General features: G+C 43.5%; 1 protein-coding gene across 3 annotated transcripts in view; it reads left to right on the top strand.

The window, feature by feature from the left end:
- Window positions 1-16,386, top strand: part of LOC112264510 (terminal nucleotidyltransferase 4A) — a 20,355-nt gene extending 3,969 nt beyond the window's left edge. For 2 of the 3 annotated variants that reach the window (XM_042295441.1, XM_042295440.1), the window contains exons 2-13: window positions 2,198-2,321; window positions 2,446-2,492; window positions 2,599-2,719; window positions 10,100-10,207; window positions 11,192-11,320; window positions 11,474-11,687; window positions 11,864-11,990; window positions 12,184-12,287; window positions 12,484-12,647; window positions 12,778-12,924; window positions 13,456-13,620; window positions 14,532-16,386. In XM_042295441.1, the coding sequence (XP_042151375.1) occupies window positions 2,232-2,321; window positions 2,446-2,492; window positions 2,599-2,719; window positions 10,100-10,207; window positions 11,192-11,320; window positions 11,474-11,687; window positions 11,864-11,990; window positions 12,184-12,287; window positions 12,484-12,647; window positions 12,778-12,924; window positions 13,456-13,620; window positions 14,532-14,711 (1,596 nt within the window). In that variant the 5' untranslated portion in view covers window positions 2,198-2,231 and the 3' untranslated portion in view covers window positions 14,712-16,386. The remainder of the gene's footprint in view (window positions 1-2,197; window positions 2,322-2,445; window positions 2,493-2,598; window positions 2,720-10,099; window positions 10,208-11,191; window positions 11,321-11,473; window positions 11,688-11,863; window positions 11,991-12,183; window positions 12,288-12,483; window positions 12,648-12,777; window positions 12,925-13,455; window positions 13,621-14,531) is intronic. The other variant, XM_024441162.2, reaches the window with a different exon arrangement.

The raw sequence follows: 16,386 nt of genomic DNA, 5'->3' as shown, positions 1-16,386 counted from the left end.
TTAACCTTTGACTATTGGATGTTCTTATAGGCACTTTAGTATTGCCAGTGTAACAGTATAGCTTCCGTCCCTCTCCTCACTCTTCCCTGGGCCAGAACCAGCAACACAACGACAATTAGCGCACGCTAACTAGCTAGCCATTTCACTTCGGTTACACGAGCCTCATCTCGGGAGTTGATAGGCTTGAAGTCATAAACAGCGCAATGCTTGACACACAACGAAGAGCTGCTGGAAAAACGCACGAAAGTGCTGTTTGAATGAATGTTTACGCGCCTGCTTCTGCCTACCACCGCTCAGTCAGATTTTTGCAACGCAGGACACTCTAGATAATATCTAGTAATATCATCAACCATGTGTAGTTAACTAGTGATTATGATTGATTGTTTTTTATGAGATACGTTTAATGCTAGCTAGCAACTGACCTTGGCTTACTGCATTCGCATAACAGGCAGTCTCCTTGTGGGGTGTAACGAGAGAGAGGCAGGTCGTTATTGTGTTGGACGAGTTAACTGTAAGGTTGCAAGATTGGATCCCCCGAGCTGACAATGTGAAAATCTGTCGTTCTGCACCTGAACAAGGCAGTTAACCCACCGTTCCTAGGAAGGTCATTGAAAATAAGAATGTGTTCTTAAATGACTTACCTAATTAAATAAAGATATTTTAAAAAATCGGGACCCAAAAATACAGATTTCCGATTGTTATGTAAACTTGAAATCGGCCATTCTGATTAATCGGTCAACCTCTACTCAGGATATATGGTTTGCATGGAGTCCACTGAAGTTCCTTGATGGTCGTCTTGGTATCCACTTGTTGGGGGATATACACGGCTGTGATGATAACCGAGGAGAGTTCTCTTGGGAGATAATACAGTCAGCATTTGACTGAGGAATTCTAGGTCAGGTGAACAAAAGGACTTGAGTTCCTGTATGTTGTTACAATTACACCATGAGCCGTGAATCATGAAACATAAACCCCAGCCCTTCTTCTTACCAGAGAGATGTTTATTCCTGTCGATGCGATGTACTAAAGATCCCGTTGGCTGTATGGACTCCGACAGCATGTCCCCAGCTAACCATGTCTCCGTGAAACAGAGTATGTTACAATCCTGGATATCTCTTTGGAAATCAACTCTTGTCCAGATTTTGTCGACTTTATTAACTAGGGACTGGACATTAGCAAGTAATATACTCAGGAGTGGTGGGTGGTGTGTGCGCATCCGAAGCATCACTAGAAGACCGCTCTGGCACCCTCTCCTCCGGCGGCGTTATTTTGGGTCGGCCTCTGGAATCAGTTCAAATGCCCAGACAAAGGATCCGCTTTGGGAAAGTCGGATTTTTGGTCACAGTGCTGGTAAGTTGACGTCTCTCCGATATCCAGTAGTTCTTCCTGGCTGTATGTAATAACACTTAAGGTTTTGGGCTAACAATGTAATAAATAATACATACAAATAAATACTGCACAGTTTCCTAAGGACTAGAAGCGAAGATGCCGTCTCTAACGGCACCACCAGGGTCCTAGTAGTGATAGTAACAGTCTCTCTGCTCGGTGTTTCATTCTAAAATCATAGCATAGCGTTTAGGCCTTTTCCTAGTGAATAAATTGCTGTAGGGTTTTGCTGACCAGTACTACTACAGTTCATCCCAGGGGATGTGGATTACTTATGGTGGTACGTGTAACATTTTTCTAAGATGGCTTCTCCACTACTACCACACAGTTCTAAGGGATATCTGGGATGTTGAACTTGAAAACCTGGGCGGCAGGTAGCCTAGTGGTTAGAGCATTGTAACCAAAAGGTTGCTAGATCGAATCTCCGAGCTGACAAGGTAAAAATCTGTCGTTCTGCTCCTGAACAAGGCAGTCATTGTAAATAAGAATTTGTTCTTATTGTTCTGACTTGCCTAGTTAAATAAAGGTTGAATAAAAATAAAAATCAAGTGACTTTGGGTTCAGAAAAAGCGCTATAGATGTCCCATTTTTTTATTACTATCAACATAGGCCTTGGATAAAAAAATCTCTGCTTCCATGATGGTCTTACGTTTTTCGAGAAGATGCTGGCAGTAGGCCCGACCTGATGACCTTTAAATTCATGAAACAGAACATGTAAATCAACCTATTATTTGATTGGTTTATTATCGGGTGAGCGACTGTGTGCTTGTTGTTAACCCTCTCCTCTCCCTGTTCCCCTGTCCCTCCCCAGTCTCCATGAGGAGGTGGTGGACTTCTACAACTTCATGTCTCCCCAACCCGAGGAGGCTTCTATGAGGAAGGAGGTGGTCAACAGAATCGAGACGGTCATCAAGGAGCTGTGGCCTACTGCTGACGTGAGGACACACACACACACCAGAGCTGGGCGTTGAATCAGCACATCAGACATTTTGTCCATTAGTCTACAAATATTGGTACAATAAAGTTTTTTTTTTTTTTTCTAACTCTCTCTCTCTCCAGGTGCAGATATTTGGCAGCTTCAGCACTGGACTCTATCTACCCACAAGGTAAGAGAGCAGTCTTGTTGTGTAATGTGTTGAATCTTGTTCTCAGAATTTGCTCCAGGTGCTTGGCCACCAGTTGACCTACCACCATCTTTCTCTGTTGCCATAGTGACATAGACCTGGTGGTGTTTGGGAAGTGGGAACGCCCCCCTCTGCAGCAATTGGAACAGGCCCTCCGGAAACACAACGTGGCGGAACCTTTCTCCATCAAAGTGCTGGACAAAGCTACAGTGAGTTGGTGCTGTGTTTTAAAAGAATGCTTACACAATCTGTTGGGATAGCTTCAATGCTGTTCAAACTGATAACCTGTTAAACTCTTGAGTGTTCTGGGCTCTGTACCCATTCAGTCAATTTCATTCAGAAAATAGAAAGTGACCTATCATTCGAAAACTACAGCACTTCTCATTTTGGAAATCGATCTTAAATCTCACTGCTGGTGATGTCATAAGAATGCCCCCATTCTTATGACGTCCACCCTACAGGCCATAAATCATGCGCAAAGGTCATATTCATGGTGTGTATAATTTGGGTCAAGTGACAAGAAGTGGAAAAAAAATGTATGCATGGAAAGGGTACACCCTGGTGGTCCTCATAATGCAATGCATTTCTTTACCATCCACATAATATAACATTACCTTGAATGCATCCTCCATATTCGCCGTTGATCAAGCTCACCCGTTTCCAGTGGGAAAAGTAGTTTGACGTTTCCTTGGCTGTCTGGGTTATTTCAAAAAATACTTGATAGCTAGAAAGTCCTGATCAGTAGGGTCATTTTAAGATGTCAGGCTTCAAAATCCATTCAGCCATTTTTGCACAGTGAGGTACTATCCAAACCTGATCAAACCGGACGCATCTATTTTTCGTGTTCCAAAGGCACATGTGATCTTCTAGTGGTCGAACTGGAAATCAGACATGAGATCTGATTATATCAGTAAAAAGATTACAACTTCAGCATTATGTATATCATTCCTGTAAGATGAAAAATTTAAGCATGGCACCTTCCACAAGCCCTGCGCTTTTAAAATGGCTGTGTCCTTTTGGAATGGTAATTGGTTATTTTATTTCAAACCTAGACATTCAAATCTCTTATTCCCCAACTAAGGGACACTTGTATATATTTTTTTGTCACTGGCCTACACACAATAACTCTCATGTCAAAGTGTAAGTATGTTTTAGGATCATTTTTTAAAACAAATTAATTAAATGAAAAGCTGAAATGTCTTCAGTCAATAAGTGTTCAACCCTTTTGTTATAGCAAGCCTAAATAAGTTTTAGGAGTAAAAATGTGCTTAACAAGTCGCATAATAAGTTGCATGGATTTACTCTGTGTATAATAATAGGGTTTAACTTTCTTTTTGAATGGCTACCGCATCTCTGTACCCCACACATACTGTAAGGTGTGTGTAAGGTCCCTCAGACAAGCAGTGAATTTCAAACCCAGATTCAGACACAAAGACCAGGGAGGTTTTCCAATGTCTCACAAACAAGGGCATCTATTGGTAGATGGTAATAAAAAAGCAGACATTGAATATCCCTTTGAGCATGGTGAAGTTATTACACTTTGGGTGGTGTATCAATACACCCAGTCACTACAAAGAAACAGGCGTCCTTCCTAATGCAGTTGCCAGGTAGGAAGGAAACCGCTCAGGGATTTCACCATGAGGCCAGTGGTGACTTTAAAACAGTTACAGACTTTAATGACTGTGATAGGAGAAAACTGAGGATGGATCAACAACATTGTAGTTACTCCACAATACTAACCTAATTGACAGAGTGAAATGAAGGAAGCCTCTACAGAATAAAAAATATTCCAAAACACGCGTCTTGTTTGCAACAAGGCACTGAAATAATACTGCAGAAAATGTGGCAAAGCAATTCCCTTTGTGTCCTGAACACAATTCAACACATTACTGAGTACCACCCTCTATATTTTCAAGCATAGTGGTGGCTGCATCATGTTATGGGTATGCTTGTAATCGTTACGGACTGAGTTTTTCAGGATAGAAAATAAACGTAATGGAGTTAAGCAAATCCTAGACAAAAACCTGGTTCAGTCTGCTTTCTACCAGACACTGGGAGATGAATTCACATTTCAGCAGGACAATAACCTAAAACACAAGGCCAAACATATACTGGAGTTACTTACCAAGAAGACCATGACAGAGTTAGGTTTGACTTAAATCTGCTTGAAAATCTATGGCAAAACCTGAAAAATGGTTGTCTTAGCAATGATCAACAACCAATTTGACAGAGCTTGAATCTTTAAAAAGAATAATGTGCAAATGTTGCACAATCCAGATGTTGAAAGCTCTTGAAGACTTACCCAGAAAAATTCACAGCTGTAATTGCTGCCAAAGATGATTCTAACATTTATTGACTCTGGGTTAAATACTTGTAAAATAAAGATGTGTTACTGTTTATTTATATACAGTGCCAGTCAAAAGTTTGGACACACCTACTCATTCTAGGGTTTTTCTTTATTTTTACTATTTTCTACATTGTAGAATAATAGTGAAGACATCAAAACTATGAAATAACACGTATGGAATCATATAGTAACCAATGTATTTTAGATTTGAGATACTTCAAAGTAGCTACCCTTTGCCTTGATGAAAGCTTTGCCCACTCTTGGCATTCTCTCAACCAGCTTCATGCATCAGTCACCTGGAATGCATTTCAATTAACAGGTGTGCCTTAAGTTAATTTGTGGAATTAATTTCCTTCTTAATGCCTGAAAAATGGTTGTCTAGGGATGGAATACAGAAGATAGCCCTATTTGGTAAAAGACCAGGTCCATATTACGGCAAGAACCACTCAAGTAAGCAAAGAGAAACGACAGTCCATCATTACGTTAAGACATGAAGGTCAATCAATGCGGAACATTTCAAGAACTTTTAAAGTTTCTTCAAGTGCAGTCGCAAAAACCATCCAGCTCTATGATGAAACTGTCTCTCATGAGGACCGCCACAGGAAAGGAAGACCCAGAGTTACCTCTGCTGCAGAGGACAAGTTCATTAGAGTGACTGGCCTCAGAAATTGCAGCCCAAATAAATGCTTCACAGAGTTCAATTAACAGACAGATTTCAAACATTAACTGTTCAGAGGAGACTGTGTGAATCAGACCTTCAAAGTCGAATTGCTGCAAAGAAACCACTACTAAAGGACCCAATAAGAAGGAGAGACTTGCTTGGGCCAAGAAACACGCCCAATGGACATTAGACCGGTGGAAATCTGTCCTCCAAATTTGATGTGTTTGGTCTGATGAGTCCAACCGCCATGTCTTTGTGAGACGCAGAGGTAAACATCTCCGCATGTGTGGTTCCCACCGTGAAGCATGTAGGAGGAGGTGTGGGGGTGCTTTGCTGGTGCCGCTGTTGGTGATTTATTTAGAATTCAAGGCACACTTTACCAGCATGGCTACCACAGCATTCTGCAGTGATACGCCACCCCATCTGGTTTGCGCTTAGTGGGACTATTATTTGTTTTTCAACAGGACAATGACCCAACACACCTCCAGGCTGTGTAAGGGCTACTTGACCAAGAAGGAGAGTGATGGGAGTGCTGCATCAGATGATCTGGCCTCCAATTGAGGTGGTTTGGGATGAGTTGGACTGCAGAGTGAAGGAAAAGCAGCCAACAAGTCCTCAGGATGTGTGGGAACTCCTTCAAAACTGTTGGAAAAACATTTCAAGTGAAGCTGGTTGAGAGAATGCCAAGAGTGTGCAAAGGTGGCTACTTTGAAGAATATAAAATATATTTTCATTTGTAAAAAACTTTTTTAGTTATCACATGTTTCCTTATGTGTTATTTTATAGTTTTGATGTCTTCGCTATTATTCTACAATGTAGAAAATAGTTTTAAAAAATGAAGAAAAACCCTTGAATGAGTAGGCGCGTCCAAACTTTTGACTGGTACTGTATTTATAAAAAAAATTATTATTATTTTTTTTTACAAATGTTAGAATTTTTCTTCCACTTTGATGTTAGAGTAGTTTGTGTAGATCGTTAATAAAATATTACCATTTAAGTCCATTTTAATCCCACTTTGTAACACTAAAAATGTGAAAAAAAGTAAAGGGATGTGAATCCTTTCTGAAGGCATTGTAGATGGGGGTAATTAACATATTAAACAGCCTATGTGAATGCAGCCTATACACACTGCTGTCTTCCCAAAAGGGCGTCTACTTTCTGCCCCACACAAGTAATTTTTCCAACAATTGTTTACAGACAGATTATTTCACTTATAATTCACTGTATCACAATTCCAGTGGGTCTGAAGTTCACATACACTAAGTTGACTGTGCCTTTAAACAGCTTGGAAAATTCCAGAAAATGATATCATGGCTTTAGAAGCTTCTAATAGGCTAATTGACATCATTTGAGTCAATTGGAGGTGTACCTGTGGATGTATTTCAAGGCCTTCCTTCAAACTCAGTGCCTCTTTGCTTGACATCATGGGAAAAAATCAAAAGAAATTAGCCAAGACCTCAGAAATAAATTGTAGACCTCCAAGTCTGGTTCATCCTTGGGAGCAATTTCCAAATGCCTGAAGGTACCACATTCATCTGTACAAACAATAGTATGCAAGTGTAAACACCATGGGACGTCAAGCAGCCGTCATACCGCTCAGGGAGACGATGCGTTCTGTCTCCTAGAGGTTAACGTATTTTGCTTCGAAAAGTACAAATCAACCGGTACAAAAGTATCTATATCCACAGGATAATGAGTCATATATCGACATAACCTGAAAGGCTGCTCAGCAAGGAAGAAGCCACTGCTCCAAAACTGCCATAAAAAACTCTGAATATGGTTTTGCAACTGCACATGGTGACAAGGATCATACTTTTTGGGGAAATGTCCTCTGGTTTGACGAAACAAAAATAGAACCGTTTGGCCATAATGACCATTGTTATGTTTGGAGGAAAAAGGGGGATGCATGCAAGCTGAAGAACACCATCCCAACCCTGAAGCACGGAGGTGGCAGCATCATGTTTTGGCGGTGCTTTGCTGCAGGAGGGACTGGTGCACTTCACAAAATTGATGGCTTCATGGGCCTCCCGAGTGGCGCAGGGAAGGTTTGGCCGGTAGGGATATCCTTGTCTCATCGCGCACCAGTGACTCCTGTTGCAGGCCGGGCGCAGTGCACGCTAACCAAGGTAGCCAGGTGCATGGTGTTTCCTCCGTCACATTGGTGCGGCTGGCTTCTGGATTGGCTGTGCGCTGTGTTAAGAAGCAGTGCGGCTTGGTTGGGTTGTGTTTCGGAGGACGCATGGCTTTCGACCTTCGTCTCTCCCGAGCCCGTACGAGAGTTGTAGCGATGACACAAGATCGTAATTACTAAGAATTGGATACCACGAAAAGGGGGTAAAATTAAAAAATAGATGGCATCATGAGGGATGAAAATTAGGTGGATATATTGAAGCAACATCTCAAGACAACAGTCAGGAAGTTAAAGCTTGGTCACAAATGGGTCTTCCAAATGGACAATGACCCCAAGCATACTTCCAAAGATGTGGCAAAATGGCTTAAGGACAACAAAGTCAAGGTATTGGAGTGGCCATCACAAAGCCCTGACCTCAATCCCATTAGAACATTTTTGGGCAGAACTGAAAAAGCCTGTGTGAGCAAGGAGGCCTACAAACCTGACTCAGTTACACCAGCTCTGTCAGGAGGAATGGGCCAAAATTCACCCAACTTATTGTGGGAAGCTTGTGGAAGGCTACCCGAAACGTTTGACCCAAGTTAAACAATTTAACATCAATACACCCAAATACTAATTGAGTGTATGTTAACTTCTGACCCACTGGGAATGTGATGAAAGAAATAAAAGCTGAAAGAAATTATTCTCTCTACTATTATTCTGACATTTCACATTCTTAAAATGAAGTGGTGATCCTAACTGACCTAAGACAGGGAATATTTACTAGGATTAAATATCAGGAATTGTGAAAAACTGAGTTTAAATGTATTTGGCTATGGTGTATGTAAACTTCCGACTTCAACTGTATGTAATGTAGCTATACCCTGGGGCATCATTTGGATTCTTGCATTGGAATTATATAGATTTCCGCTTACATCATGCTGTACCACAATAAACACACGTTCAATTGGCGAGACCATTTGAGTGCTTTTGACCAAGAAGTGACCGGTTGGTGTGAATTGTCTGCTGTGCTCTATCAGCACCATGGACTGCCCTCTACACACTAAACAAGGCTGTTGAAAACCTAGGCTTTTGGCCAAGGTAGTCATTTTGCCATTCCATATCCTAGGTTTTTGCTGAAATGAGGCCACTTTCTCTACCACCAAGATTTTGATAAAAACCAACCAGCAAGATTGTTTCTTTTCAGAAGAGTTGCAGCCTCCTTGATGCTCTGTGGAACTTCCTGTGTAATTGATCATTCCATTATCCCTGAAATATTCTTGTAAGTTCCCCTTCAAATGACAGTTGGATTAGTTGAGCTTTCCTCAGATGTAGCATGCTTCTTCTGTGCTGTCTGAACACATTTGTCAGTGGAAAATGAGATCCACTTGTCAGTGCAGTAAGCACGGTCAGCATAGCGGAGAGAGAACCAGAGAATCATTGCCGTGTATAGTGGGGTCCTCATTGGAGCTGGAGCAGGTGATTTTTCAGCCCAACTGGCGAGCGACACTAAACTCTTGCTCCCACCAAATCTGTTTTGCTTAGCTCCAGCAGTGGTTTCACCTTTTTCACATCTAGAAAGTCATGGCTCTCCAGGTCAAAGGCACACAGGGCCTCCACCATTTGGCTGTTGTGTTCGCTGAATCGTTCTGACGTTTCACCAATGACGGAATCCAAGAAGTCTTTTACACTCAGTCTCTTCTCCTCTGTCCTGCTGGGCTACTGTACTGCTAACAACACGAGCACTTTTTACAGCTAGCCAAGAAGCTAACTAAACTCTGTAGTGGTAGGGAGTGAAGCGGCTTCAACGGTAAACATGACCCCGCCCTTATAAAGGAAATATTACAGGCGGAGGCGTATCGCGTTATCCATTTAGCCAACCACCCAATGGAGTCTTACCTAACCGCCCTAGTGGCTTTCCATATCCCCCTTCACACACTGCGGTGCCTTCTGTCCATTGTACTGACGCAGTGCAGCAGAAATACAGATTTTGCGCCAACCTGTCACTCAACCATCATCATCATCATCATCATTTAACCTTTTCTGCTATTTTTATATAGGGACATTAAACTTAAGCTGAGGGGGCACAAGTTTAAACTGAGGGGGCTAAGCCGTTTTTGCCCCCTTGTGGAGGCGGCTCCGCCTCTTTAATAGTCATGACGTTGCTGTACAGCTATATCAGAATCCCACGGCACTTACCCTTCTAACAGTGCTAAGCATGTGTTTGTAGGACTTACATTTAGATTTCAAAATTATATCTAATTCGGGTAGGTTACAATTTGTGTCACTTAGAAAATGACACCAGAGAGCGTCAATTGAACAGGATAAACAAGTAGATGAGACTTAGTGCACACTTCATACATTCAACTAATGATTAGATCTGAGAATTGAGCGGGAATGAAAGTGAAATGGATGTGAAATAAACTTTGTTTATTTTTATGAAAAGTCAATGTTTCTCTTCTTTTTCCCAGGTGCCAATCATCAAGCTGACTGACCAGGAGACAGACGTCAAAGTGGACATCAGCTTCAATGTGGAGACGGGAGTCAAAGCTGCTCTCTTCATCAAGGACTACACAAAGGTGAGAACACTAGCATTTGTACTTTTTTAGGTTAGCTTCATTTTCCCAAGACAGAAATGAGGTAGTAATTCAATAATCATGTGAAACACTATTATTGCACTCAGTGAGTTCATGCAACTTATTTTAACTTAAGCACATTTTTACTCCTGAACTTATTAGGCTTGCCATAACAAAGGGGTTGAATACTTATTGACTTAACACATTCCAGCTTTTCATTTTGAGTTAATTAGTAAAAAAATTTAAAAAAACATAATCCCACTTTGACATTATGGGATGTTGTATGTGCGTGTGTAGGCCAGTGACACAAAATCTAAATGTAATCCATTTCAAATTCAGGCAGTAAAACAACAACATCTGGAAAAAGTCAAGGGGTGTGAATACTGTCTGAAGGCACTGTATGCATTTTAAATTTGAGATGGAATGTTCCATATTGGGTGAGAACAGAGAATGTACACCTGCACATTGGTTCAGAGTGGTGTCGTCTGCTGTAATGTCGGGTTTTCCCGCTCAAATGAACCGTGCTTTTACTTCTCTAGCCAATCTTATTAGTTCTGCAGTAGTGCCTATGCCCTAGGGGTTAGGTGGAGATTTGGTGATAGGCCCACAATATGCTGTCAGTAAAGGAATTTCTCTGACTTGTCCTTTATTCAATGACATAACCCAACATGCTTCTGTAAGTCACCAGAACCATAACGCGTGAGTCTTTGTCCCATTGACAACCGCAGCCTCAAAATCAGCATATGATTTAAAAATGAGAATCTGTAAAAAGGAGGCGAATTGTATTTCAAGTAGTGATCCTCATACGAAGTTACATATTTTCATTAAATAAAGACTTTTTCATCGTCTAATTTGAAATAATTCCCACTTTTAATAGGTGCTCTGCTCCTCAATGACTGTGTAAATTGAGCAGGGATTCGATTCTCTCCTTAGTGTTTTTAATCTCTCTCGCCCTCCTTCCCCCCTTTCTCTCTCGGGCCCCTACAGAGGTATCCCGTGCTGCCTTACCTGATCTTTGTGCTGAAGCAATTTCTGCTCCAGAGAGATCTCAACGAGGTGTTCACTGGAGGAATCAGCTCCTACAGCCTCATCCTGATGGTCATTAGCTTCCTCCAGGTACACACACAAACGAGCACACACACACACACACACACACACACACACACACAAACACCCACTTTGTGTAATCTAGTATGACAGTGTACAGTTATGGCACTTGTAATGTTGTCATAACATGTCTACCTATTCTCTCACTATCCATCCATCCAGCTCCACCCAAGAATTGACGCCAGTAGCCCCAACATCAACCTTGGCATCCTGCTGATTGAGTTCTTTGAGCTGTACGGCCGCCATTTTAATTACCTGAAGACGGGCATCCGTGTCAAGAACGGAGGGGCCTACATGGCCAAGGAGGACATGACGAAGGTTATGACCAACGGCTACAGACCCTCCATGCTCTGTATAGAGGACCCACTGATGCCAGGTGTGTGTGTGTGTGTGCGCATGATGGTGTGCAGGACTGAGTGTTTGTGTGACTATGTGTATGTGTGTGCATCTGACTGGACAGTGTTTGAGCGAATGTATGTGTTTTCCATTGGTAATGGTGTTGGCCTTAGTTTGTATGGGCCGATTTAGGTGTTTTAACCGTGTGTGTTCCAGGTAACGACGTTGGCAGGAGTTCGTACGGAGCCATGCAAGTCAAGCAGGTGTTCGACTACGCTTACATCGTCCTTGGTCACGCCGTGTCACCGCTAGCACGCTCCTACCCCAATAAGGACATCGACAGGTTGGTTCCCCCCTCTTTCAGAATGTCTTCTGTGTCCAGCCGGGCCTAGAAATGTTTGTACATGAATAAGTACAGAAGTTATCAAAGTAAAGATTGTCAAATAAATATGGTGGTTGTGTTGGAAAGTGTAACTAATCCACTGCTGTGCAACATTTGAAATCCTGCCCTTTCCTGTTTCTCACTATCCCTGCAGCACTTTGGGGAGGATAATCAAGGTGACCCAGGAAGTGATTGACTACAGGGAGTGGATCATGACGAAGTGGGGAGGAAGGCACCTCGCCCGCATGGAGAGCCGTGGTAAGAGAAGTGTGTGTGTGTGTGTACAAAATAACCTGTGTGTGTAACCTCTGCGTAAAATAAGTCTTGACTGTCTTTTATGGCAGGTTTTGTGTGTGTATATGGACCTGTGTGTGCAAGGGTAACCTTTTGTTGTCTCGTATGGCAGTTTGGGAAGTGTGTGTTGCTGTGTATAATAACCTGTTTCTCTCTTTAGGTTCTGTCCTGGAGCAGGACCCAGCACGGTGTGTGTTGAGTGTAGGTGTGGAGGAACAGAGGGACTCAGTCTCCCCTCACAGTGCAGACTCCCCCATGTCCCTGTCCAGTCCTCACCAACACTCCTCAGCCTCCTCGGTCTCCTCTCTGTCCGGGTCAGACAATGTAAGGGCACAGACACATACAATAAACACACACACACTGCGGTCTTTATGATGTACTATATAAATGCAATTGTGTTAATGATTTGACAGCTGATCATGTTTTAAGCCCTCCCCTCTGCTGTGTGTTCCAGGACTCTGATTCGACGCCATGCCCTGGCCGCCCTCCGGCGCTGCCCCCCTACACCCTCCAGTCTCTGGGTATGACTCTACCCCTGGGCCTGGCACTGGGCAAGACTGGCATCAACCAGCAGCACCTCATCATGTCCCCTGGCTCACAGGTACAGAACCTAGCAGCTACTGAGCTTTGTGTTGTTAGAGATGGGAGAGTTTAGCGTGATGGATCAACATGTTCTGTGAGTGGGACATTAAAGGTAGACTCAGCGACACATTAAGTATAAACGATATCTGGACAGTTTCCGCAACAACTAAGAGCGTTGAAGCACGAGGCTAAACTTCTCTGCTGTTTTGGTCCCGTAGATACCGCGTTGTAGCAGGGTGAAGTGCATCCGTGCACATCCACAGGTATCCACAAAGTCTTGCATCTTAATGGCTGTGGTGCTGCTTGTGCCAGCATCATGCCGCAGAGTCTACCTTTTACCGTTATAAAAAGAAAACAGCATTCCTGAATTTCCAGCTGCATCTTATCATTAAGATTTGTCATATATATATATATATATATATATGCCTCTCCATGCCTTGTGTTTTTAGTACTTACAACCCAGTAACAGGGATTGTGAAATGGTGATCTAAAGCTGTTTGTGATTGGACGTGTGATGGCTCAAAATGTCTCTCCCGCCCCTTCCTTCCAGGCGTGTATGTCTTTGCCCAGTGGCCTGACGATGCACTCCTTACCTGTCAGACAGGTGGGTATAGACATGACCCCCCCTACCCACCACCCTGCCCACCATAACCCTCATGCCCCCTCCAACCCCCAGCCTCTGTCCAGCCCCCACCCCACCAGCCACACACACCAGGTAGGCGCCGGCCACAATTACGGCTACACACACTAGACTGGGACAACCTCTTTGTCTTTCTCTCTCCTTTAAGACTCTCCTCACCTCTCACTTTCTTATTTCTGCTCTCTTTTTTGCTTTCCAACACATCTTGCTTTCTTTTCTCTCTTGTTCTCTCCTCCCCCTGTTTCTCTCTGTTCTCTCAATCGGTCCCTCTTGGTTTCATGACTACATTGTTGTATTGAATATCTGCAAGATGTAACTGAGTATAGGATTCCTTTCATAGAGCACTTTGCTTTTTGTGTGTGTGTGTGTGTGTGTGTGCGTTGACTCAGGTTTCAAACACTCAATGACTTGAATTCTAACTCTTCACCGCTTCTCTCACTCTCTCTACCTCTCTACCTCTCTCTCTACCTCTACCTCTACCTCTCTCTCTCTCTACCTCTCTCTCTACCTCTACCCCTCTCTCTCTCTACCTCTCTACCCCCTCTACCTCTCTACCCCTCTCTCTCTCTACCTCTACCCCTCTCTCTCTCTACCTCTACCCCTCTCTCTCTCTACCTCTACCCCCTCTCTCTCTACCTCTACCCCTCTCTCTCTCTACCTCTACCCCTCTCTCTCTCTACCTCTACCCCTCTCTCTCTCTACCTCTACCCCTCTCTCTCTCTACCTCTACCCCTCTCTCTCTCTACCTCTACCCCTCTCTCTCTCTACCTCTACCCCTCTCTCTCTCTACCTCTACCCCTCTCTCTCTCTACCTCTACCCCTCTCTCTCTCTACCTCTACCCCTCTCTCTCTCTACCTCTACCCCTCTCTCTCTCTACCCACCCCTCTCTCTCTACCTCTACCTCTCTCTCTCTGTCTCTCTCTCTACCCCTCTCTCTCTACCTCTACCCCTCTCTCTCTTTCTCTACCTCTCTCTCTCTCTACAGAATGGTCCTAAGTTTCACGTGAAAGGCTTCCACAATCCAGCTGTGGTCCACAGTCCCGCCCTGGCCAACCGCGCCCACACGCACCCTCTCACACACGCCCACACACACTCACACACGCAGTACCGCAACACCTGGCGCCGTCGGAAGAGGGACAGCCTGCCAGTAAGCCTGAGCAGATAAAGGATAAAACATCCCCCGTTTCCTCTCCTCCCTTCATCCCTCTCTCATTCTGACTGATTGGGAAGACAACTTCATGAGACAATGCTCCCTGCTGTTCAACTTGGAGGACAGGCAGGCAGAGGCACCAGACCAGCATTGGGATTCATTCAACACTTTGGGCTGCTGAACTTTGGCCCTGAGGAGGGAAAGAAGTGTAGCTCTGGGAAAACTCTTTCTCCATCACTCACCCTCTCCCCATTTGTGCATGTTTTTTACTGCGCAATGAACCAACGGCCAACGATACGGGAACGAGCAGTGCGGCTAGCAAACAGAACGCAGCGCAACCCAACGTGCATTCTGGCCCCAGAACTTTTCCGCAGCTCTCCAGTCTTTCACTTCCTGTTTGGGATCCACCTTTTTGTTTTGTTTTCGTTAATGTTTATTGTTCACATTAATATTTTTAAAAATTGCGCTTTGCCCTTTTTCACATACGTTCAAGGAGACTGAGGATAGTGACATCTTTGCCAGGTGGAAGTAGCGAAAGACCAGTGTCGTATTGTAAATTGAGTTTATTTTAGTTTTTTTGACTGGATTGCGTTGTGAAGGCCTTTGTCCTTGAACCCTGTAGCCAAGCTGTATCTTATTCAGTGTTCACACAATGGACGGTTTCTAATTTGTGCAATAATGTGTTCAAATTTTTTTTTTTATCTTATCAAATCTTTATTTAATTTTATTATTTGTGTATGTAAAGGAATTTTGGTGTTACGTTTTTAAGATTGTAGTTTTTTTTTTTTTGCCAAGAGTTTACAGAACCTTTCCCCAGATGGCCTCCGGTCTGGAGAGTGTGTAACGGAGTGTGTCTGTGTCAAGAGTGTGTGACGGAGTGTGTGTCTGTGTCAAGAGTGTGTGACGGAGTGTGTGTCTGTGTCAAGAGTGTGTGTCAATTCTTGAGTTGTGTGTATCTTGTTGGTGTCAAAGTATAGTTGAAACCCCCCATGGGTGTTTTATAATGTGTGAAAAGGAAGAATCAGAAGGAGCTAAGTGGCTTCAGACTACTGCAGTGCAACCTCTTGTTGACAGGTTAAATGTCTGTAATCTCACATTGTCTCACTAGATGGAGCTCTTACTACAGCAGAGTCACAGTGGACTGACTGAGCTCTTACTATAGCAGAGTCACAGTGGACTGACTGACTGAGCTCTTACTATAGCGGAGTCACAGTGGACTGACTGACTGAGCTCTTACTATAGCAGAGTCACAGTGGGCTGACTGACTGAGCTCTTACTATAGCAGAGTCACAGTGGACTGACTGACTGAGCTCTTACTATAGCAGAGTCACAGTGGACTGACAGCTCTTACTATAGCAGAGTCACAGCGGACTGACTGAGCTCTTACTATAGCAGAGTCACAGTGGACTGACTGACTGACTGAGCTCTTACTATAGCAGAGTCACAGTGGACTGACTGACTGACTGAGCTCTTACTATAGCAGAGTCACAGTGGACTGACTGAGCTCTTACTATAGCAGAGTCACAGCGGACTGACTGAGCTCTTACTATAGCAGAGTCACAGTGGACTGACTGACTGACTGAGCTCTTACTATAGCAGAGTCACAGTGGACTGACTGACTGACTGAGCTCTTACTATAGCAGAGTCACAGTGGACTGACTGACTGACTGAGCTCTTACTATAGCAGAGT

This window comes from Oncorhynchus tshawytscha, linkage group LG13, assembly GCF_018296145.1.
Source record: "Oncorhynchus tshawytscha isolate Ot180627B linkage group LG13, Otsh_v2.0, whole genome shotgun sequence".
Classification (NCBI taxonomy): Eukaryota; Metazoa; Chordata; class Actinopteri; order Salmoniformes; family Salmonidae; genus Oncorhynchus; species Oncorhynchus tshawytscha.
This window is presented reverse-complemented; position numbering and strand designations above follow the sequence as displayed.